At 39.5% G+C, this 23107-nt stretch overlaps 1 protein-coding gene across 2 annotated transcripts in view; it reads left to right on the forward strand.

Annotated features, from left to right (window-relative positions):
• The first annotated feature begins 388 nt into the window (after positions 1 to 388).
• LOC108443684 (epidermal growth factor receptor-like) overlaps positions 389 to 23107 on the forward strand; it is a 51890-nt gene continuing 29171 nt past the window's right edge. Inside the window, exons 1-2 of one of the 2 annotated variants that reach the window (XR_001859167.2) lie at positions 389 to 712; positions 22908 to 23059. Coding sequence is in view for 1 of the 2 variants with exons in the window: in XM_017724485.2 (XP_017579974.2) it covers positions 637 to 712; positions 22908 to 23059 (228 nt within the window). In the remaining variant the exon portion in view is untranslated. The remainder of the gene's footprint in view (positions 713 to 22907; positions 23060 to 23107) is intronic. The other variant, XM_017724485.2, reaches the window with a different exon arrangement.

Here is a 23107-nt window from a genome sequence, read left to right on the forward strand (position 1 = left end):
CTATAGAACCATGTACAACACATTCCCCCTCAACCTGAAGGACCCTTTCACCATGCAAAGGAGCATATGAGCTTGAAATGGGTCAGAATCTTCACCTTTACTAAAGAACCCTTGAAGAACCATCTTTTTGTGTGTAAAGCGTCCAACAGTGTCCATGTCCAGCTGAAGGAGCATATAGAGAGAACGCTTTATGCTAAGCACTGGGTATTTTTCTGTTACGCGCTTCTGTAGGTTCACCTCAGAGCAGACCCGTCTCCTCACTGCTGAAAAGACATGCTGAATTAGTTCGACTCTGTGCTGCAGCAGCTGAACAACACATGAAAAGAAAGCTGGCGGTGCTGAAGCGGTGATAACAGTGGGCTAACCTCCTGTTTGGCCATGTTAGGCTACACTAGGCTTGTCCGTCAGCAACCTAACCTACAGCTCGCACCTCTGTAGCTCACACACGTCACAGCTGCCCTGACAAGTAGCCTGAGCTTATCTACCGTGCATACTCGACAGGACGTACACGGGGCTGTTGCCACCCCCAAACCACGGCTGCGAACTACAACAGCAGAACGGTGTACAAAATAACGTTGAAAAGGTTTTTTTTTTTTTTTTTTTTGCAAGAAGATAAGAAGAAAGTTCGCTTGGAAAATGTTACCTGGAATTCTAGGAGTCTTCCACGTCGCCCTGTTAAGCCTGCTGTGCAGTGCCGCATCTGAGAGAAAGGGTGAGTACGCTGACTTAGCTCAACTTTGAGTGCGGGCACAGCGAGGGAACGGTTCTATTCGCTTATTCGTTCCCGTTTATGTACAAGTCGATAGAAAAAAGGAGTTAAAAACGCTCCTGTAGTCTCCCTCAGTCCGCTGCTGCGTTTTATACAGGGCCACGGTGAGTGAGTACGTTTTTATTTAGTAGCAGAAACAGCAGGCATTGAGAATGAACGCTAATTCTGAACTGCACGCTATATTATTCACTTTAATAGACGCCACACATCACAACTGTTCATATAGAACGTAAAACCATAAGCATGTGTAGTCTGAACTACAAGGAAAGGAAAGGGGAGATGGCAGTAAGATATTACTGAGGGCAGAGCACCTTAAATCAGATGGCACGCCATCTCTGAAGGTTGACAAGCTTAGGCTATGTGGGATTTTGAGCCATTATGGGCATGGAAAGAGGCTAATTCCTCAGGTGAGCTTAAAAGGCCATTTAAAGTCATTTTTTTATTTATTCATTTTTATCTTGGCAAAAGAGTAGAACAAGTGTTTACTAACACATTAAGTTCCAAGACATGACATTGCTAGAATTAACTAACAGGCACAAAAAGTTCTTTGTGTGATACAAACTCATTTTCACAGAGGGCCACATCAGCATAATGGTTGCCCTCAAAGGGCCAGATGTAAGTGTAAGGCAGTATAAATGTAACTAAATGTAACCAAATGTAATCTAGGATAAATGTAAGTACTTCTTAATGTTAAATAACTCTGACTTTATTTGCTTATTCAACTTATAAATATTTGCATAGATGTAAACATATGTTTGCTTGGTGCTCTGTTAACATAACATAAATCCTGTTAATTTGTCAGATTAAGAAACTCATATTACTCCGTCAGTCAACGATCAAACTCTCCAAGTGAATAAAGAAAACTATCATCAAACACAAGTTATCACATTAACTAACTCAAAACTTTGTCGTAGTTGAAAGGGGCAGAATAACAATACAGCCAACAACTGTGAGCTGCAAAGAACATGTGTAACAGATGTGGCATTTTACAAAAAACAATTGGCTGCACGCATCCTTGCAGAGGTCATACAAACACTTAATGACAGATGGTTTGATTACAGTAAACATTTGTCTGCAAAAACACAAACCTAACACATAAACACATAAACCTAACACATAAACACGTAAACACTGAATACACTGCTACACATATAAAGTAGTCCATCCATCCATCCATTTTCTAAGCCGCTTCTCCATCAGGGTCGCGTGGGGGTGCTGGAGCCTATCCCAGCAGTCTTCGGGCGGAAGGCAGGATACACCCTGGACAGGTCGCCAGTCCATCGCAGGGCAGACAGACAGACAGACACAGACAGTCACTCACACCTAAGGGCAATTTAGCATGTCCAATTGGCCTGACTGCATGTCTTTGGACTGTGGGAGGAAACCGGAGAACCCGGAGGACACCCACGCAGACACAGGGAGAACATGCAAAATCCACACAGAGAGGACCGCCCGGCCGGGGAATCGAACCCAGGTCCTCCTTGCTGTGAGGCGACAGCACTACCTGCTTTTTTATTTATTTACCTGCTCACAGACCTTCAGCATACACTGCTTCAAAAATGCACCCTCTGAAAAAGACTTGGACGCGCGGGCCACATTTGGCCATAGAAGAATCAGTTGGGTATCCTAGAGAACCTAATGTAAAAGTTCTTCTGTTGCATAACACAAAAAACCTGTTACAGACCCTTTATTTTAAAGAGTGAAATTTAAGTGCTGTCAGTGGCAAGAAATGCTGCCACCTTCTTGGGGCTCGAGCTTATTTGATATAGACTGATGCACATCGGAAAACAGGTCATCATTTGAGATTGTTTACTTACATAAATGGACATTGTGTTCTCCAGGCCAAAGAAAGAAAGGACGGTTAATATTGTTACCAGTGTAAAAGGTCAAAACGTTTGTCAAAAGGGTTTGTCATGGTATGAGGGTGTATTTGTGCCCATGGCAGGGGTACTTTACACATCTGTGAAGGTACCTTTATCACTAAAAGATATATACAGATTTTGAAGCAAATTATGCTTCCTTCTAGAAGCTTTTTTTTTTTCTTCGCTTTTTCGGGAGAGGGGGGTGAGGTCCATGCTTATTGCAACATAACAATATGAAGACACATTCTGTACATGTTACAATAGCATGGCTGCGTAATCAGAGTGTGGGTGCTAGACCGGCTTGCCTGCAGTCCAGACCTGTCTTCAGTTGACGCTTCATGATATGTGGCGCATCGTGAAGGGCTTGTACTTTTCCTCAGATGAAGAATTGTATAAGAAAACAATGGCAAAAATATCTACAGTCAAAACAAGATCAATTGTTGTCTTCAGTGCCTAAATGTTATTAAAAGGAAAGGTGATGTAAGGTAAGCACGCTCCTGTCCCAACTTGATGCATTTTCCCGGACCCAGATTAATATTATGCCTAAACTAAGCAAAATTCTTACTGCTGATTCACCTTTCTCACTGCAGTTAGTCCAAGTCCAACTAGTTAGTCCAAGACTAGGCTTTTCCATGTCCAGGAAACTGGCCCTGTTTGTCTAGTATACTCTAATGTGAATTTGCAACTGTGCCAGCGTTTTATCATTATTCATGATCAGCACTCAGACATGTACAGTCTGGCCCTGACTCTGATTCTCTCTTGATAGTTTGACAAAATAAGCATCATGTCGTATATATTCACAGAGCAACCATTGCAGAGGATTTCTGAGGGGCTGGAATCTTCTTCTGTATTGTATATTTTACCATAACTGTACAAGAAGATAACATACGTTAGTACTTTTTCCAGTAGAGACAGTTTTTTTCACTGCTTTACATAGAGGTTTTGTATTTTGATATGTTATGAACAATCTGTTTACATCTGTTCATCATCCATGCCCAGAAATGATTTTTTGTAGTGTTATCAATATAAAAATATATATAAAATTAACTTTAGACACTGGTACTGAGTGATAATGGCAATTATCTATCACTGGCATTCAGGGTTAAATTCTAGTTGTAATTCTAGTTTTAATCCTAGACAGCTGGCTCTTGCAAATGATAGCAGTGTAGGGGTGAGTAAAAGTAGATGGTCAAGAGAATGGATTATAGCATCATATAATAGAGTATACTATAGTAATAAAGTGTAGTATAGTGTAATGACTATATAGGGGGCAGCCATGGGCTGGAGGTTAGGGAACCTGGCTGGTGAATGGAAGCTCCCTGGGTGCTGCGGATAGGGCTGCCCACCTCTCTGGGCAAGTGTGTTCACTGTCCCTTAGTGTGTGTGTTTGCTAGAGTGTATTTTTTTGTCATCTTTTTTGAGGGGGCTTGAATGGTAAACTAAATAGCATTTTCCTTTATTTTATCATGTTTTTTTATCAAGAATAGTGATTACGTAGTCCGCTGGCAAACAGCATGATGGCTTCACAACAGCAACAATGTAACCAAAACCAGCTGTACCGATTTCAAAATGTACAAAACACATGTGTGCTATGCATCATCATCATCATAGCTTGTTTACTCACCCAGGATGTTCATCAAAACTACCTGACTTTTCAGTGTCTCTTCAACGTACTATCCTCTGAAAAAATCATCTTTGTGCTAAGATGCTTTTAGAAAACCCAGCCCAGGTTGTTATGGACAGGGCAGATACATCTAGTAGATCCCTGCTCAGAATATGCTTCAGTTATATCAGTTAAAGTGGAGTGTCTGCTGGTTTTCCTCCTTAAATGAAGTATGTATATTGCTGTTGTCGGAAGAAAACCTTTTATCTCTAGAATGGTCAATTTACAGGAGAAGAAAAAAACCTACTTTACTTTTAAAGATTAAGAGACCTTTATTAGTCCCACATCAGGGAAATTTCACCTCTGCATTTAACCCATCTGTGAAGTGAAACACCACATACACACTAAGGGGCAGTGAGCACCCTTGCCCAGAGCAGTGGGCAGCCCTATCCTCAGCGCCCGGGGGTTAGGTGTCTTGCTCAAGGACACCTCAGTCACGTACTGTCAGCTGGTTCCCTAACCTCCAGATCAAGTCATTTTGGACCATTTCTTTAGGTCCATTTATCATGAAATTTACACGCAATGTAAAAAACAACAGGCATTTTCAAATTATGTCAAAAACTGCATAACGAAAAAAGATTCGAGGTTTTCTTCTGACAACAGTGATATGTATAATTTTTACATCATGTTTTTTTTCAGTACAGTTCTTCAGAGATTGTATCAGTCAGGATGTTGCCAATTCCACCAGCTATGTAGGGCTCAAGTAATGCTGTGGGGCAACTGAAGGCCAGGAGAGAGCTAATAGCACAATTTGGACATCTCTTGCTACACAATGTTGCCAAAAGTATTCACTCACCCATCCAAATCATTGGATTCAGGTGTTCCAATCACTTCCATGTCCACAGGTGTATAAAACCAAGCACCTAGACCTGCAGACTGCTTCTGCAAACATTTGTAAAAGAAGGGGTTGCTCTCAGGAGCTCAGTGAATTCCAGCCTGGTACCGTGATAGGATGCTACCTGTGCCACAAGTCGGGAAATTTCCTCGCTACTAAATATTCCACAGTCAACTGTCAGTGGTATTGTAACAAAGTGGAAGTGATTGGGAATGACAGCAGCTCAGCCACGAAGTGGTAAGCCACATAAAATGACAGAGTGGGGTCAGCAGGAGGAGGGACATAGTGCGCAGAGGTCGCCAACTTTCTGCAGAGTCAATTGCTCAGACTGCAAACTTCATGTGGCCTTCAGATTAGCCCAAGAACAGTGTAGAGAGCTTCATGGAATGGGTTTCCAAGGCCAAGCAGCTGCATCCAAGCCTTACATATAACCAAGCGCAATGCAAAGCGTCGAATGCAGTGGTGTAAAAAGCAGTGGAGTCAGGTTCTCTGGAGTGACAAACCACCCTTCTCCGTCTGGTAATCCAATGGATGAGTCTGGGTTTGGTGGTTGCCAGGAGAACAGTAATTGTCTGACTGCGTTGTGCCAAGTGTAAAGTTTGGTGGAGGGGGGATTATGGTGTGGGGTTGTATAAAAAGAATACAAAACTGTTTATGGAAGCTACTGAAACCAGCCATTTGTAGCTAATAAACAGGTTTTTACCTTTTAAAAATTAAGACACTTGGCAAGGCTTCTTTTTTACTAGCTCTTGAATATCTAGCATAATATCCACTGCAGTTCCAGCCCTCAGCATAGCACAAAGTTGGTCACTAGTGAGCATTAATCTGTTTTCATTTGTTCAGTTTCATTTTTTTGAACAACTGCTTATACATGTAGGCTGCTCCCAGATGGGCTCAGCACTTTGCTAAACATTGTGGCTAGCTTAGGAAATTCATTAGCAGGAAAGTGTCATTAGGATTCCTAAAGGGGAGGTTCAGAGAATTTGTTCTTCAGTTCTCTACAGGTCTCCCTTTATCTCCCTTTGAAGATCTGTCACGTCCACATTGAAGGGGGAGGAAAACAGAGACGTGTTTGTGTAATGCAAATTCTTTAGTTAGCTCTGACAGATTTATGCTACAGTGCTTTAGCCTAGTGGTTGCTGTGAAATGCATTCGAGTGTTCGTCCACTGCTGCTTTTTTAGATTGAGTGGCATTTTTACTTTCTCTTGTAAGCCAGTAATATTACAGCATGATTAGTGAGTGAGTGCCTATTTTTGCCATTTGCTTGGCTATTGGGCCAAATCATGTACTTGCCTGCTACAGTGAGGGGAAACAAGTAGTCAGATACCTTGTAATATACTTCCAAATATATCTACAGTATCTCACAAAAGTGAGTGTACCCCTCACATTTCTGCAGATGTTTTATTATATCTTTTCATGGGACAGCAGTATAGAAATGAAACTTGGATATAACTTAAAGTAGTCAGTGTACAGCAGGATAGATTTACTGTCCTCTGAAAATAACTGTCCCATGAAAGATATAATAAAATAATTTCAGATATATGAGATATATGAGGGGTGTACTCACTTTTGTGAGATACTGTGTGTGTGTGTGTGTGTGTATGTGTATATATATATATATATAGATATATATATAGAGAGAGAGAGAGAGAGAGAGAGAGAGAGAGATCATTGCTGTCGGAACAAAACCTCGTAACTCATGATGATTGCACCAGAAGAAATGACCCAAAATGACATGTAAAAAATTCTGGTTCCATTAACTACATTAAAAGTGAAGTAGGTTTTTTCCTTCCATTTTGGAGATACAATGTTTTGTTCTGACAGCAGCTATATATATAGTGAATTTACACACATTTTGTGCTTGTAAATATAAACAAAAAAGCACACATTTATAAGTATTAAAAAAAAGATATGCTTAAAAAATGAAATTGATAGGAAAAAAGCATTCTAATGCCTCAAATCAATAACAGTAGTACTTGCAAAGTGGTTGCTGGCAATTACAGCTTTGATATATCTAGATCTAATTAGCTTTTTGCAGCAATTTTGGCCCATTTCTCTTGGTAAACCCTCTTCAATTCCCCAATTATGAGGGTCCCTCTGTTGGACATATCAAGAAATTGGCTAGGCCATGCAAGCCTTTTCATCTTTTTTAGAAAGCAGTCTTAGGTTGCTTTGCTTGTATGTTTGTGGTCCTTGTCTTGTTGGAACTACCATCTTCTCTCCTTTGTGGGCTGATGAGATGTAACTGTCCTGTAATATGTCCTGGTACATCATCCATTCATTCATCCATACATTCATTTTATTATGAATTTAATTTATAATGAATTACTGATTTTTTTACTGTTTTATTTTTGTTTTGCCTGAGCAAAGTACACCATTCCTGATTTGTCAAAAATTGTGATAAATACATCTTTTGTTAGTTTCCCCTAAAGCCTCATAAATCATGTAAATATAGCTTCTTAAGCATGAAATACAGAAATGCTGAAACAGTTATAAGCTATTAAACCTGAGCCTACGTGGTTACTAGACAGCAAGCAAGCAATGCTTTTGCAAATTCAATTGAATTTGATGAAATGAATGTCACATTTCGATGTGTATGCCAAAATTAAAAAATGAATACATGGGTGAATTGGTGAGGGCTTTTTATACTGTTTATATTTATTTATATTTATTTATTTGTGTAGACCCCGTGACCCTGAGGGAGAAGCGGCTTAGAAAATGTGTGTGTGTATTTGTATGGCCTAAGATTTTAGTAAACATACCTGCCTATAATGAGTCATTTCTTTCTCTGTGGGCTATATATGGTCTCTACCACTTAGCCTGAAGCAGCCGTGGGATAAATTGTGCAGAAAATTCAGTAATCAATTTACAGCGACAGAGTAAATGCACTAAACATTCACTCTATGTGGTAAATATTGATACAGTGTTTGTTACCCTTTTAATCCTCATCTGTTATTGATTTGTTCAGGAATATGAAATTCTTCATTGATTCCTATTCCTACTAAATGCTTTTATTTCCCAGGGGAAGGGCGCAGACAAGCCTCTATATTATGCTGTCTCTGTAAAATTGGGTCTGAATGTGAAACTGAATTTCTTGGTCAGTGCTTAATTATGTCAGATATTAAAAAGCTTTTAAGACTTTTTACTTTAATAATCAGATGCCAGACACAAACCTGCAGCTTGCTCAAGGACTGTAATTCTATAAAGTAGTATTGAGGGTGAGATTTTCTGGGTTAAATACTTGGGAACCCCCCTCCCCTGTTGATATATCTTGAACTACTGAAAAATTGCAGCTGTTTTGGGGTGGGTTTTTCTCCTGTATGATATTTTTTTCCGGTTAGCTGCCAAATGAGTGAAGCTAGATGGGTAACAAGCCACGTATTCTATTGCAAATGCGTTAGTTTATAATGGATTACTTGAATGAATAAAATGACTCATTTTATTATCAGATGAGGAGGACAACAAGCTAAAAGTTACAGTTAGCATGCTAGTTAATATATAGATCCCTCAGTTTGGCTCTTTTTCTTAGGCATGTGTTTATTTTGTGCTTAATAAAAAGCTAGAATTACTGTTTAGTGTCCTCACAGTCTGCTTTGTTAGATATACCAGTTTGTTAGATATACCAGGTTTCATATCTCTTCGGTATTATTTTGATGTGAAGTGCTCATCATTTTCAGGGCCAAATTAACGTCCAGTAACGTCCAGCCCAATAATTTCTAACCATTAGGTATTTTTATAGTTCAGCATATTTATCTGCATATCGCTGTTGTCGGAACAACCTTGTATCTCCAAAATGCTAACTTTACAGGAGAAGGAAAAAACTTACTTTACTTTTAATGTAAGTCAATGGAACCAGACGTTTTTCCAAGTGATTTTGGGACATTTTTGTTGGTCCGCTTATCATGAATTTTACGCACAACATAAGGAACGAAAGGCATTTTTCGAATTCTGTCAAAACCTGAAAAACACCAAAAATGGAGATATGAGGTTTTGTCCCGACAGCAGCAATATAGAGACATGTTTATTCATAGAGATAAGAAGCTCACAGACTGTCTGGACAGGGAATCAAACCCCAGTCTCCCATGTGATGGGTGAGAGAAATATCTATCATGCCAAGGCTTTAGGATTTGACTCTTTACATTGTCCACATCCAGCTAAACCACATAGGTATTCTTCAGTTGATTTATGTGTTTGATTGAGAATCTCATTCTATGACTGAAGTAAGCGGTGTACTAATGCTTGCTTTGATTGTGATTATTAGCCAGTAGATCAGCGGCTAGGCTAGAAGTCAGGGTTGGTTGAACACTGGAGAGAATCCCAATGGTTGAATGATGTATTTGCATCATGTAGGCTGGTCACTGTAGTGAGTGAGCCTTGATGATGAAAGAAAATATGTCACGCCAACAGCATTAGTTTTAGGCCGGAATGGCCCTGTAAAGCACCATTTCTACATGTTATTGGGAAAGCCTAGCTGTCTGCTGAGCTAGTTGTTGAACAGACTTGTGTCTTATATAGAGATTGATTAGTATGGTTTCAAGCCTTTTTACTTCTAAGATGACTTTGGATATTAAGCCATTTAAAAAACACTTCTTCTCACTAGTTCTGTATTGCATTGGAGTTGTAGATGTAAGCCTGGGTTATGGCTCATTCCAATCTGTGCCAACTTTCCAAACTTTAACCTAAACTGCACTGTTACGTTTGATGCAAAGGCTGTTTATCAAGAGGAAGATGGAAAATTTCATTTTAAGGCCATTTTTGTGAACATTTTTAGAGCGGAAATTAACCGTATGGAAGTTTTTATTCACACCTTTTTCATTTTTTTGAGGTGTCATTGGCTTAAGCGAACATGTATTTTGTGTAGATTAGAAGCAGAAAAGAAGAAAGCATCTACTGTCTTCCATGTGAACAAAAATACACTGCAATCACAAGACACCATTAGCCTTACATGCACTTCACAAATAGATTAATCCACGCACAAAGTGCTGCTTACACAGTATCAGTCCAGAATTCCTTGTAGATAAAATGTCAGGATAAAACTGTTGTTAAAATACCAGTTTTGATCAAATCATTCCCCCCGAGGCAAACGTCTCAGGTACATATGAGTGCTTCTGTAAGAGCAAGCCATTAAATCATCTTCCTAAACATGTTAACTTCTCGTTCTGGGGGGGTAAACTGTGATTATGAGATCAGTTGTTTCTGATGAAGAATTCAAAATAATGATTTCGTTAATCTTATTTAATTCACTCTTTGTCTGTTGTCTGCGTAGAAAACTTCAACGTGAGGCATCTTCATTGGATTTAAGACACTGCAAATTTGATTTGCTACAATTTGGTTAGTCTGCAGTTCATTCACATGCCTCTTATTGTGGGTGACAACAGTAAACCTAGACATACACTGCTGCTGGGAGAATGCTTCTACATGCATGTGTATCCATTTGTTACTCAGACTATTTACAGTTTTACTGTTTAAAAAGCCTCTACAACATTCTTCTGACCTAATATCAGCATGTGTACAGTTGTGTGTAGTTTGATCGCCACTAAGCAAATTATGTTGTGTTGATTTCCATACATATTTTCTCAGGTGATGTTTGACTGGGATTCTTAATCATGACATAAAAAGCTTAGAGCTCTTTGTTGATGCGGTAAACACATCTAAATAAACAACAGACCTCGCGGTCTAGGCTCAGCTTGCATACCTATGTGCTCATTTACCAATGCAAGACATCATCATTCCAAGAAGTTTATTATTGATGTCATGTTTGATAAAGGCTGATTTATCTAATATTATTATTATTGAAAAAACCTTAAAGTTTGTGCGTACTTTTGCATTTTTTGTGCATCTTGAACAATTTTTGGCTGGAAAATATAGAAACAATCTGGCAACCCTGACTGCAGAACCATCTTTTGGGAGCTAAAAGTATAGCAATGTTACTCCAGTTAAAAGCTACCTTTTCTTTATTCTGTAAATGAACAAAATTCTCACTCTTTCTAGTGAGAACAATGCATGAATTCTCTTATGAATGTGTGCTGATGGCTGCATTCCTGCTCAGACACTACTACAGTGCAACCAAAAATGATGGAAGCATCATGCATCTTGCATATAATGACAGAAAACAGCAGGATCATTCTACAAAAACGTCCATTTCTGGGCCCCTAGCGGTTACAGATATATTACACTAAATAAAAACCTGTTAGGGTTACAATTAATTTATATTTTAAGATAAAAAACAATAAGTTAGTTGAACAATTACACCTTCTCGATCCGCAGAGGTGCTTGTCGCCATAGTCATGTAAAGGCTGAGGCCATATTTTAAGCAAAGAACATGGTTTTTCTATACATAAATATGGATTATATGAATTAAATGACATGAAAAAGAACAACTGTCAATATATTGAAAGTTGTGATCTCCAGGAGTCGTGTCACTGGTGTTACTGCATAACAGAAAGTCTCAAAAAAAATCACACTGATGACATCACTTCAGTTTCTTTTACCTTTTTTCTGAAGATCTGTGAAGAGAAGCACATGTTGAGTCCACTGTGGCTTCTACAGTTATCCAAAATTTCTACATTTAGCTCATGATTTCTTATGAAGCTTTTAGTTGAAGTCATTGCTATGACCTTTATTCTTAGGTAATTGTGGAAAAAAATGTGCAAAATGCATTTTTCATTAAAGATGTCACTGGTGTTACTGTCACTGGTGTCAGCTTTCTTCTGTGTAACGCCAGTGACACCTGTGAAGAGACAGAAAAGTGGATGCTTCTGTAGAATGACCCATCACGCAGAAGACTCCAATTCTACGTGCTGATACTTCTGAAAAAAAAAAGTTTCAGGTTTTAGTGCAAGGGCAATTTTAATCCGATTATATTAATCCCAATTTGTATGTCAATTTTCATTAAATCCATTTAACTTATAGCATCAGATCAGAATGTAAGATACTTTGTCAGTGTGGCCCAAGCACCTTGTGGTGGATGAAAACTGCAAATGGCCTGTAATAGCAAGTGCTTGGCTGCAGCCGATACATCTTACTGGTGTAAACCAGCGTAAACCACAAGAGATGGTAATGGTGTAAGATGTTCACTCTAAAAATATCAGGTATTAAGTTAAAGTTGTCGTGGTAACGTGGCGGCATGGTGGTGCAGTGGGTAGTTCACAGCAAGTGAACTTGGGGTTGATTCCCAGGCAGTTCACCCTCTGTCTGCGTGGGTTTTCCTGCCACAATCCAAAGACGTGGAGTCAGGCCTACTGGAGACACTAAATTGCCCCTAGGTGTAAGTGTGTGTGGGAATGTATATGTCTGTGTGTCGGCCCTGTGATGGACTGGTGGCCTGTCCAGGGTGTTTCCTGCCTTCCACCCAATGAGTACTGGGGTAAACTCCAGCAACCCCCACAACCCAGGAAGAAGTGGCTTACATAGTGTGTGTATATTCAACAAACTCAAGAAATTTAAGGCTACCAGCTTCCTTTTTTAAATTAAAGAAACATTTCTGCAGTATGCTCTGTAGTGGTGGAAGCTCAGTTCGTGAGTGTTGAATGGGAATGCCCGTAATGCAAATCTGTATTCCATCCTCATGGGAAACTGGCAAGCTCATGTGTAGCAGCTCCAGTAGGTCATTCAAATTGAACTGTTGAACTACTACAGATACGGTTCTAGCCATGCTCACACTATAACTACCAGAGGTAGATGTTACTAGTGTTCTAAACTTACCATTTAAGTGAGCAGCCAGGCTGTTGTGTGGACTTATGTTTCAGATGTGTGACTTTGGTTAGAGGTAGTTTTGCCTATGTACAGTTTAGAGCCAGTGATAGATTACTAGTCCCACAACAGTGAAATTTCACCTCCACATTTAACCCGTCCATCGAGTGAAACACCACATACACACTAGAGAATGCACACACACAAGAGGGCAGTGAGCACACTTGCCGAGAGCAGTCCTATGCACAGCTCCCGGGGAGCAGTTGGGGGTTAGGTGCCTTCAGTCATGTACTGTCAGCTCAGGGGAGCAAACCAGCAACCTTCCAGTTCCCTAACCTCTAGCCCATGACCCAGAAACTTCCCAGACCAGGAATCGAACCCGGGCTGTGGCGGTGAGATTGCCAGATCCTAGCCACTAGACCACCACCAAGCACTGACCTGAATGCAAAAACTGGAAATCCCACTAATCCCACTCCCACTAATGTCCTCGACCCCACACAAACAAATAAAAGAGAGAAAGAAAAAGAAAACAGTCTTTTTGCAATCAATCATGATTGCAAATGATCTTTTAAGTTTGATTGCAAACAATCATTTAGCTTGAGGTCAGTATGGCTGTATGCATTGAATTTTGTTGAAAGCTGTCAGTTAGAATTCCTGCTAGAGCAGTGTCAAGTAAATACTTAGGCTATATGCTAAAACACGGTGCACAACAGTTCATGGATAAACAAATCAACCTTTCCCCCAAAGTAAATTACTCAAGAGATCAGATAGAGAGAGAGAGAGAGAGAGAGAGAGAGAGAGAGAGGCCTTGAGGCGATTAAGAAGCAAGTTGCATTAGAGGCAAACATAGTTCACAATCTTGTGAAAACTGCCAATTAGGTTATTTGTGACCTTGAGAAGGAGGTAAAAACAACACCACTTAACAGCACTTTGATCCAGCAGTAGCCTCCGGCTAAATTTTACAGCAGGATTCAGTTCTAAACATATTCTGGACCTGCAGCAATGGAAATGAGGGATACAGAATAAAAAAAAGTAAAGAATGAAAAGCAAAAAGCATCAAGAAATTTCCACAAAAGTTTACTTTGGTATTTGTGGTGCTATGAAACATATTCAATTCAGTGCATTCGAATTTACATGGAAACAACCCCGATGCTGCTATACTCGTGCTGTTATTTCCTAAAGTCTAGAATGGGAGCATGTCACGGTGGAATGTGAGAGATGTTCCCATTAGGTGTTTTTTTTTTTTTAAGACCAACCTGTTCAGTCACATCCTCCTGCCTTGGCTCTACCCCAGGGCACAGCAGCTGAATCCCAGCAGAATGCACACTATTCTCTTATGCTGCTGCCCATTTCATGTTTTATTTTTTGTTTTGTTTTGTTTTTTGTGTGTTTAATCTCACTTGATTTCTCTTTCTATTCTTGACCCTTACCACTTTGTCTGTCATCATATCATAAGACAGTGGGGTTGATTCTTAAGTATGTTGGCAAAGATTTTTTGGGTTGTGAGTCAAATGTTTTGATTCTCAGAGGAACATTTTATATTAAGAAAGCATGACCGCAGTGGACAGAGTTTCATTTGTTTGCGTCTGTTTGTCTTTATAAGTATGTTAAGCTACAGACAGTGAGGTCTTGCAGCATTTGCTCATCTGGTGTGGTTTCAGGCACTGTAACAACGTACCAGTATGATCATGCATTTTGTGCAGTTGGATTTCGTAAGGGTAAGATGATCATGCTGAACCTGGAGGCCCACACAAAGAAAAAAATGTAAAAATGTAGTATAACAGGTCCATAGAGGAGGAACTGTGCCAAGTTCATTTAATCATTTAATTACTTCATCATTTTATAAAAACAAGGTTGGTTGTCATATAATTAGATATTACCCACAATAGAATTTTACAGTCAAGCTGGTCCCACAACGGTGAAATATCACCTTCACATTTAACCCATCCAGCTAGTGAAACACCACATACACAATAATGAATGCACACACACTAGGGGGCAGTGAGCACACTTGCCCAAAGCAATCCTGCGCACAGCACCCAGGGGTTAGGTGCCTTGCTCAAAGGCGCTTCAGTCATGTACTGTCAGCTCAGGGGAACAAACCAGCAACCTTCCGGTTCCCTAACCTCTAGCCCATGACTGCCCCAGAAACTTCCCTGACCAGGAAGCAAACCCAGGCTGTGGCGGTGTGATCTTCAAATCCTAGCCACTAGACCACCACCGAGCAGTGACCTAAATGCAAAAACTGAACATTTTTCTTCATTTGTGCTCCCGCTAACCAAACCGAATAAACTGGGTAACGAGAGTCATTGATCAGACGCATTGACTTCTGTTGAACTTGTTTCGGACAAATACAGACAGTTGAATCAACATTGATGCTTTGACACTCTGAAAGCAATGTAGCAGGGCATTGACTGGGTGATCCAGAGCTCAGACCAGCTCATTGCTGGATTGTTTTGGGGTATCTTCACCTCATTTGTTTGTTTGTTTGTTTATTCAAATGAACAGACATGCTAAATTACCTCTAAGTCTGTGTGTGTGTGTGTGTGTGTGTGTGTGTGTGTGTGTGTGTGTGTGTGTGTGTGTGCCTGTCTGCCCTGCGATGGACTGGTGTATGGACTTCCACTCAATGACTGCATGGATCGGCTCCTGTTCCCCCCACGGCCCAGAAGGATAAGCAGCTTAGAAGCATGAAATGGTTCTGTAACTCATGGTTCTACATAGAATTGTTTTCTATGTAGAACCATGAGTTACAGAACCTTTACTAAAGAACCCTTGAAAAACCATATTTTTTTAAGTGTCTGGACTACCATGCTCCAATTACTCGAGCACTGGTATCCCACAGAGATGAAGGGAAATTCAATTAATTTTGCCAGAAAATGGTCATTTGAGTAGGAAATTTCAGAAGAAAGCTAACATGCTGGCATGCTAACTGCCCAGGAATATTGAAAGACAGGGAGTTAAATTGAAATATTTTAGGACTGACTGTAAAACTCATATAAACATATAGTTATAAAGCATTAACTTTTCCTGCATGTCTGTTGGAAGCACCAAATATCTTTGCTTTGCCAGAGCTCAAGTGCTAATGCTGCCCCTGTTACCCCTGCTGGTCAGATGCATCGTGTTTGTGGCTGATCTGCGCTGTACCTTTGTGCATTATGTGGGAACAGAAATGGACTGTGGTATGACTGACCACGCTATATTTTGGAGGCTTGTGGCTCTAAAGGTTTGAGACCTGTGTAGTACCATTGTCTGCTTTTTGGATATTTACTTTCAGGGTCAGTGGCGGACTCAGGCTGTTTGATGGGCAGGAGCTAAAAAATAAAAAAGAATTGAATCAAGAAAAGTTAACCTAACAATCTAATAATCATATTTGCCCCTTGCAAATAATTGTTAGCAGTTATATGTGTGTTTTGAATGCAAGTAGGATTTGAGAGGCAACTTCAGAATCTTATCAAAGTATTTAGAGGCTCCCCTAGACTGTTGTCATGGCACCCACTTCAGGAAAGCCTGCCTAGAGGACAGGGTGTAGGGGAGACTGTAGGGCGCTGAATGTCGTTTTCTTCACTGGTGTTTTTTTTTTTCTTTCCAAGGGCACTTCATCGTGTTTGGTCTCTTGGAAGGGCATCTAAAAGGGCAATACAAGAGGGCACTTTTTTGTTTTCAGAGAGGAGGCTCGCCCTGAGTTTGTGTTTACTTTGAGGAGTTGGACTCTTTGCACGTCATGACAGCCTCAGCATTCTCTACAGAGATTCTCCAGGAAGGAAAATGCTCGTGTGTTGTGACTAGTAGTGATGAAGTTATGAGCATTACATGCAACATACTTTGTAAATTAAGCTCTGGCCTGCCCTACATTTAAAAATTACACTGTTGGCAGCATATTTATACTGGAATCGTTGATAGGCTTATGATATTACATGAATCTACCGTGCTTTCTTTTTCTCTTGTCATTATCGAAGCGTTCTTTAAATCATAGGGGTTCCAAGTTGCAGTCCTGGCATCTCCACGCTCCTCATAATTTGTGCTAGATAAGACAAAATACAAAAAATGTGCAGGGTGTAGGGCTGGCAGGACTGGGATTGAGATCTGTGTGATGGCCCACTAAGTGTGTTAGTGGTTTTACCGCCTTCTTTGTTTGTTCCCCAGGAACCATGTCTGCAGCGTGGGTCAGTGGGTGGTGCTTAAGAGGGAGTGCGGGCTTACGGAGCATGTCTTTATAGACATGCTTGGAATTCTGGGAAATGTGGACTAGACTATCTGGAACCTTTCTAGGGGGTAAACCAGAAGTACTCAGAGAGCTGTGTGAATAATGTGTAACATTACTGTTTGTATATTGGGAATGTGCTGTGAAATGGGAAACAGCGTTATCAAGCTAAATGTAATCTGTTAGTTACTGTTGGTGAAGAAGGTACCTTGTGGATTGTTTATGGTTTCACCCATGTTGTTAAAAGTGGCCATGTTGCCCTGTTTTGGGAGGAAAAAAAAAAAGGTGGTTTTGCCTGGCCAGAACCTTGTGTCCCTGTAAGGGGTAATAAATGTTTAAATTGACTCCTTGTTGTGCTCCTTTGCTTTTGGTCACACCCTGACAATCTGACAGGTAGTTTATTTCAGTGAAAAGCAATACAACAGAACCTGCCACTGTAAAGGTCAAGTGATGATCAACAACCGATGTACTGATGTTTTTTAAAAGACACTTGATATCTGACCATGTGGTACCTTGAAGTGCAGGTTTACTTTTCCCCTATTTGTATGTCCCACTCTTTGAATAACGACCCAGTATTGGTCCTTCCCGCTGGTCAGACCAGTCAAATGCTTTCTTTACTTTCTTTACTTACAGCAAATGATGTAGAAATTTCTTGAAAAGTGTGGTTTCTCTCTCTATTTGCTTAGCACCTGGCTTTTTTAATGTAGGGTGGTCTCTGACTTTTGTATTACACAATAAACCACACTAAACTTATGCTCTTTCTATATGATGTGCACTGAATGATGTATCTCTAAAATGGACAAAGGTACATCACATAGCTACAGACTGCAGTAGCAGCTGTCTTGAATCTAATTTAATAAGGTGACTGACTGCATTTTGAATTAGGGTCAAATGGTATAAATTACATTTTTGGCCAAACTCTCGCTTTAATTGCAGTTCATCTTCAGAATTCCCCAGCTTATTATGATTATTATTGCTGCACAAGCAGTTAATTACATTTACTGTAATGTACATAACCACTGCATATACTGTATCATGATCCCTCTGAAAACTTTCCACATGTACACCTTAACTCTTAAATCTCATTGTCCATTTTATCAGCTCCATTTACCGTAGAGGTCTACTTTGTAGTTCTACAATTACAGACTGTTGCTTGGCATACTTTGGTTGCCCCCTTTTACCCTGTTCTTCAAGCACCAGAACCACCACAGTGCATTTAACTTGTTGGTCCACTTTCTAGATGTAAAGTCAGAGACAGTAGTTCATCTGTTGCTGCACAGTTTGTGTTAGTCATTCTTTTGTCCAGGGGTGCTCAAACCTGGACCTGGACCTCTCTGAAGAGTTCAAATCCAACACACCAAGCTGTAATATTCAGATGCTCTTGAAGGCCCTTATTCAGGTGTAATAGATTAGGGTTGGAGCTGAACATTTGCAGGGTAGTAGATCACCAGGACCAGGATTAGGCACTCCTGCTTTAGTCCCTCATCAGTGGTTACAGGACACTGCCAACAGGACGTTGTTGGCTGGATATTTTTGGTTGGCAGACTATTCTCAGTCAAGGAGTAACACTGAGGTGTTCAAAAACTTCAGCAGCACTGCTGTGTCTGATCAACTCGTACCAGCACAACATACCCCAACACACCACCACTGCGTCAGTGTTGCTGCAATGCAGGGAATCCTGTCTTGGGTATTTTTCTCACTCATGAAGTTGACTACTATCAAGCAAGCATGAACATGATTAGAATAGTAGAATTGAGTAGAATAGGCCAATTTATATTCATTTATTCATGCCAACGACCTGAAAACAATGCAGTTTCCACATTGAACTTTGACAGAAGGCTGATTAACCAGTTTAAGAATGCTGAAAATGTACCTCAGCCCCCATGAAGAGCAATGCATTCTTTTATGGTTAAATGCACTTTTGCGTGCTATGGTACATAATACAATAGACCTCTGAAGTCATGTCGTCATTCTGCAGTTGGCGTCATGCCCGTTATCAGGAAATCTGAGTGAGCTTTTTTTTTCTCTATGGCGAAAATGAATACCCTTTTTTCTTAGTGTATTCGGTGTACATTTCCCCCCAGAATATCACTGGATTTTTAACATTTTGGATAAATTGTAGAGTGAAATTCTAAACATTTTGCCAGGGTCTCAGAACAAATCAGACGCTCGCAGATAAAAACCCAAAGTAGAGCTTTACTTCAGGTTAAGGGATTCACAGAACAATCATGGTCAAAGCAGTCCAAGGTCAAAACCAGACAACAGGATATACAGAACAGGAGACTTATAAAGAGAGGCCCAAATCACAGTCCAGGGTCAAACTCGGAAATGGAAAAACCTCGACAGGGCAAAAGGGAAAAGGCAAAAAGCTGGTCAGGAAAAAGCAAGAAAGGTCATACATGGATAATCAACAATTCAAATAACATTCATTATGCAATGGGAGATGGTGACCATCCTTCACGATTTACTAGATTAAAGCCTGGGCTTGTATACTAACTGATTATGTGTAATGACAAACGGGTGAGATATTAGAGCTCAGGGGTAGTATAGCATAGAATTGGCTGACAGAGATAAGGCTGGAGACATAGGATCCACACAAACTCATGGGAGTTATAGTGCTCTTCACAGTCCATGGACACTACAGAATCTACTAGCTGAAAGGAACAGACAGAAGGGGCCTCCTCGGCAGAAGGTGTGACAGATTTTCTGCATAATTCATTGATTGAGAAGTACCACTTCAGTGGTAGTGATAGTAACCAGGGGTCACCATGTTCATAATGCAAATATAGACATTTTATTTACTACTTGAAACCACCAGTGACCTACACATGTCTTTTAAGTTTATTGTTTAATATTTATAATGGGAAAGTAGAATTTATTTTTGCATTACAAAGTACATCCATATGTGGATTTTAGAGATTAGTCGAAAAGCTTATCTCAGAACTAGAATGAAATAACATCTGAGTGGTTGCCTTTTCAGGTGAGCGAATACTAAAGCTAACACTAGAGATAACCAGTGCAATATTTGTGAGGAAAATCTGTAGCCTTCTCTGTGAGATCTATAGGAAATGTCAGTGACACCTAACACAGAGGGTGGCACATATTCAGGTGCATTAATATTAATATAACTTTACACCGAATATTTTTTAATGAATTGTAATTTTTTTACTGAAACTGTCGCAGTGGTTTCAGCATTCGAGAAAAAAAACTGTTCTTAAGAATGTATTACCTTCTTTGAAGTTAACATAAGCAGATTAGTCCACATAGATGCTGATCACAATAGTGCCAAACAGTTTGTTAAGTACTGTGTGTAGAGTATGGAAAGCCATTTCATCAGTCCAACTTTTCCTTATATAAAAGTTCAATTCAAAGGGTTTAGTGCTAGTATTTTGTACTATTATTTGTAAAAAGGACCAAATGTAAAAATTCAATTCATATTAATCTCTTATTCTCCAGGGTGTATTTTGGTTTGTCCACCTGAACTTATGTGACCAAATCATAAGGCAAATTATTCAGCAAATTTTTATTTTATTTATTTTTTACTTTTTGGTAAACGTTCCCCTCAAATTTACAGAAAATGTGTTTTATGATCATACGCATATCGATATATGCTTACAATTTACTGCTGAAAGCCAAAAAGACACTTAGACACTCTTTTTATATTTTTTATAAAAATAATTTTTACAGAGTAAAAAGATCAGTGAAGAGACACCATCTGTTTGTAGTTTATAGCTCAGATTTGTGGAAAAATTGGTCGACTTTTAGTAGGAAAAAAAGTTCAGCTTCTTTTATTATAAGGGTTTAAAATTACACCACCCATCTATTTGACTGGAGAGAAGACAGTTACAGCATCATATGACACCCACCTTTTCAATGTAGCTTATGAAAATTCTGAAGAATATGACAAAGTGTGTTTTAGAACAACCAGTGGTTCCAAGGAGTTTAAGAGGTTACATTTTTTTTTTTTAATCTGAAATTTGTTTCTACTGCCAGCTGACTTTTCACATGCTAACTCAACTCACATTAGTAAAAGTTAAATTTGGACTTTTTTTGACATGTCTTTGACATATTTTGCTAAAATGACTATTTTCCTAAAACAATAAACAATGGATTAAAAAACCAAGCAGCTTTCCATAGAGGAGCACATGTGATTTGAATGCAGTACTTATACTTTCCACAACACAGGAACCTATATTAAGGATTATAGCTAACATGCAGTGGAGGAACTAGGATCTAATGGGCCACAGTGCAACAACATCTAGCAACAAATTCTTCAAAGCTTCAAACTCAAAACCCCAATAACAAAGATCCATCTGAATAAAACTGGCAACTGAGCCGTGTGCTATGAACACTGCATATCTGAATGCAAACTGTGCCCAAGGCCAGTATGAGAGACTCAAGGTTCCTGTCAGACACCCATCACACACCCAGACATTCTCTCACACCTAGGGGCAATTTATCGTGTCCAATTGGCCTAATGGCATGTCTTTGGACTGCTACCCACTGTGCCATGCGTCATGATGTTAAACATGTAAACATGATCTTATCAATTACGATGATGTAATTTGATATCCATTTTTTCTTGTACGTGACTCGCTGAAACAGCTCTGTCAGAAGAGAGGATTCTTTCAATAAGTTTGTGTGATAAAAGAAGATATTTTATGATTTGATTGAGATGATAAGTTGTTTTTTACAGTCTAGAAACATCCTTTACATTTTCCTCTGTTTTTATCTCCTGTTTTGCTTGCCATTGAAGCAAATGGAAAAAAGTCAGTAGTGCAGAGTTGAGCCTTCATTACAGAGTATAAATTGCATGTGAATGTAATTTATAATTGACTCACTATGCAATTAAATGTGTACCTACCAGTGGCGTAGACCATCTTGAGATCATAATAAATGGTCTCGGCCTTGTCATCATTTGGGGTCTTGTCTTGGTCTAGAGATAAGGTTTAATTGTTTTCGAGACAAGGCGAGTCCAGTGCCTCTGTCTGAGATAACTGGATACAAATATTTTCCATTATTATTGATGTTAGGTCACCAATGTCTTCAAACAAAAACTGTCCTTTCTCCACCTACTTAAGGAAAACCTGATCACTGCTGGTTTAGGATCTAATTGATTCTTTCCATGATGGCTGAACTGGATATTGTTTGTTTGTTCCAATATTGAAATATCCCTGGAGGGCAGCTCGGGAATGTTATTATCACTGTGTTTTTGTTCAATAATAATAATTGATGTATGTTGGTGATTTATATGTAGTTGACTTTGTGGTGATTCTGAATACATTGTACAGTAGAAGGTACAGAGTATAACCTTAACCGTCATTTGCTTCCAATAGATATGTACAACCACAATTCCAATGAAGTTGGGACATTGTGTAAAACATGTTTTATGTTTTACACAACGTCCCAACTTCATTGGAATTGGGGTTGTATAATGAATGGCAATGAATGTGAAAATAAACTAAAAACTAAAAATGTTTCACTTTTTTATTTTTATATTCTGAATGAAGTCTTGATCTGGCCTCGATTCTGTCTCAGTCATGGCCACTCCTGGTCTGGGCTTTGACTCAGACTTGAATACTAGTATGTCTCAGTCTCAACTCGGAATCGATGTGTCCAGGTCTCGCTCTTGATTCAGACTCGCCTCTAGCAGTCTTTGACCACAACACTAGTAACTAAATATTTACAATAGAAAACTATCGCAAAATGAAGCAACATACTTGCGTAATTTCTCAGCGCACCCCAGATTACACTAGACAATATAGGTTACAAATGAGCTTCATTCGTTGTTTTAGTTATTTATGAAAGACACTTGTTTTTATTGCTGTATATTTCTGCCATTTTTCAGGACAGATTTCTTTTCATATTTCTCTTCCAACAGTGTGCCAGGGAACGAACAACAAACTAAGTCTTCTGGCCCAAGCAGATGATCACTACGAGGCACTGGTGAGGATGTACAGAAACTGCACCGTGGTGCTGAAGAATCTGGAGATCACCCATATAAGAGAGAACTATGACCTCTCTTTCCTCAGGGTGCGTCATGACGTCACACTAGAATAGAAAGCCGAATTCCCGAAAATG

The sequence above is a fragment of the Pygocentrus nattereri genome, chromosome 3 (assembly GCF_015220715.1).
Source record: "Pygocentrus nattereri isolate fPygNat1 chromosome 3, fPygNat1.pri, whole genome shotgun sequence".
Taxonomy (NCBI): domain Eukaryota; kingdom Metazoa; phylum Chordata; class Actinopteri; order Characiformes; family Serrasalmidae; genus Pygocentrus; species Pygocentrus nattereri.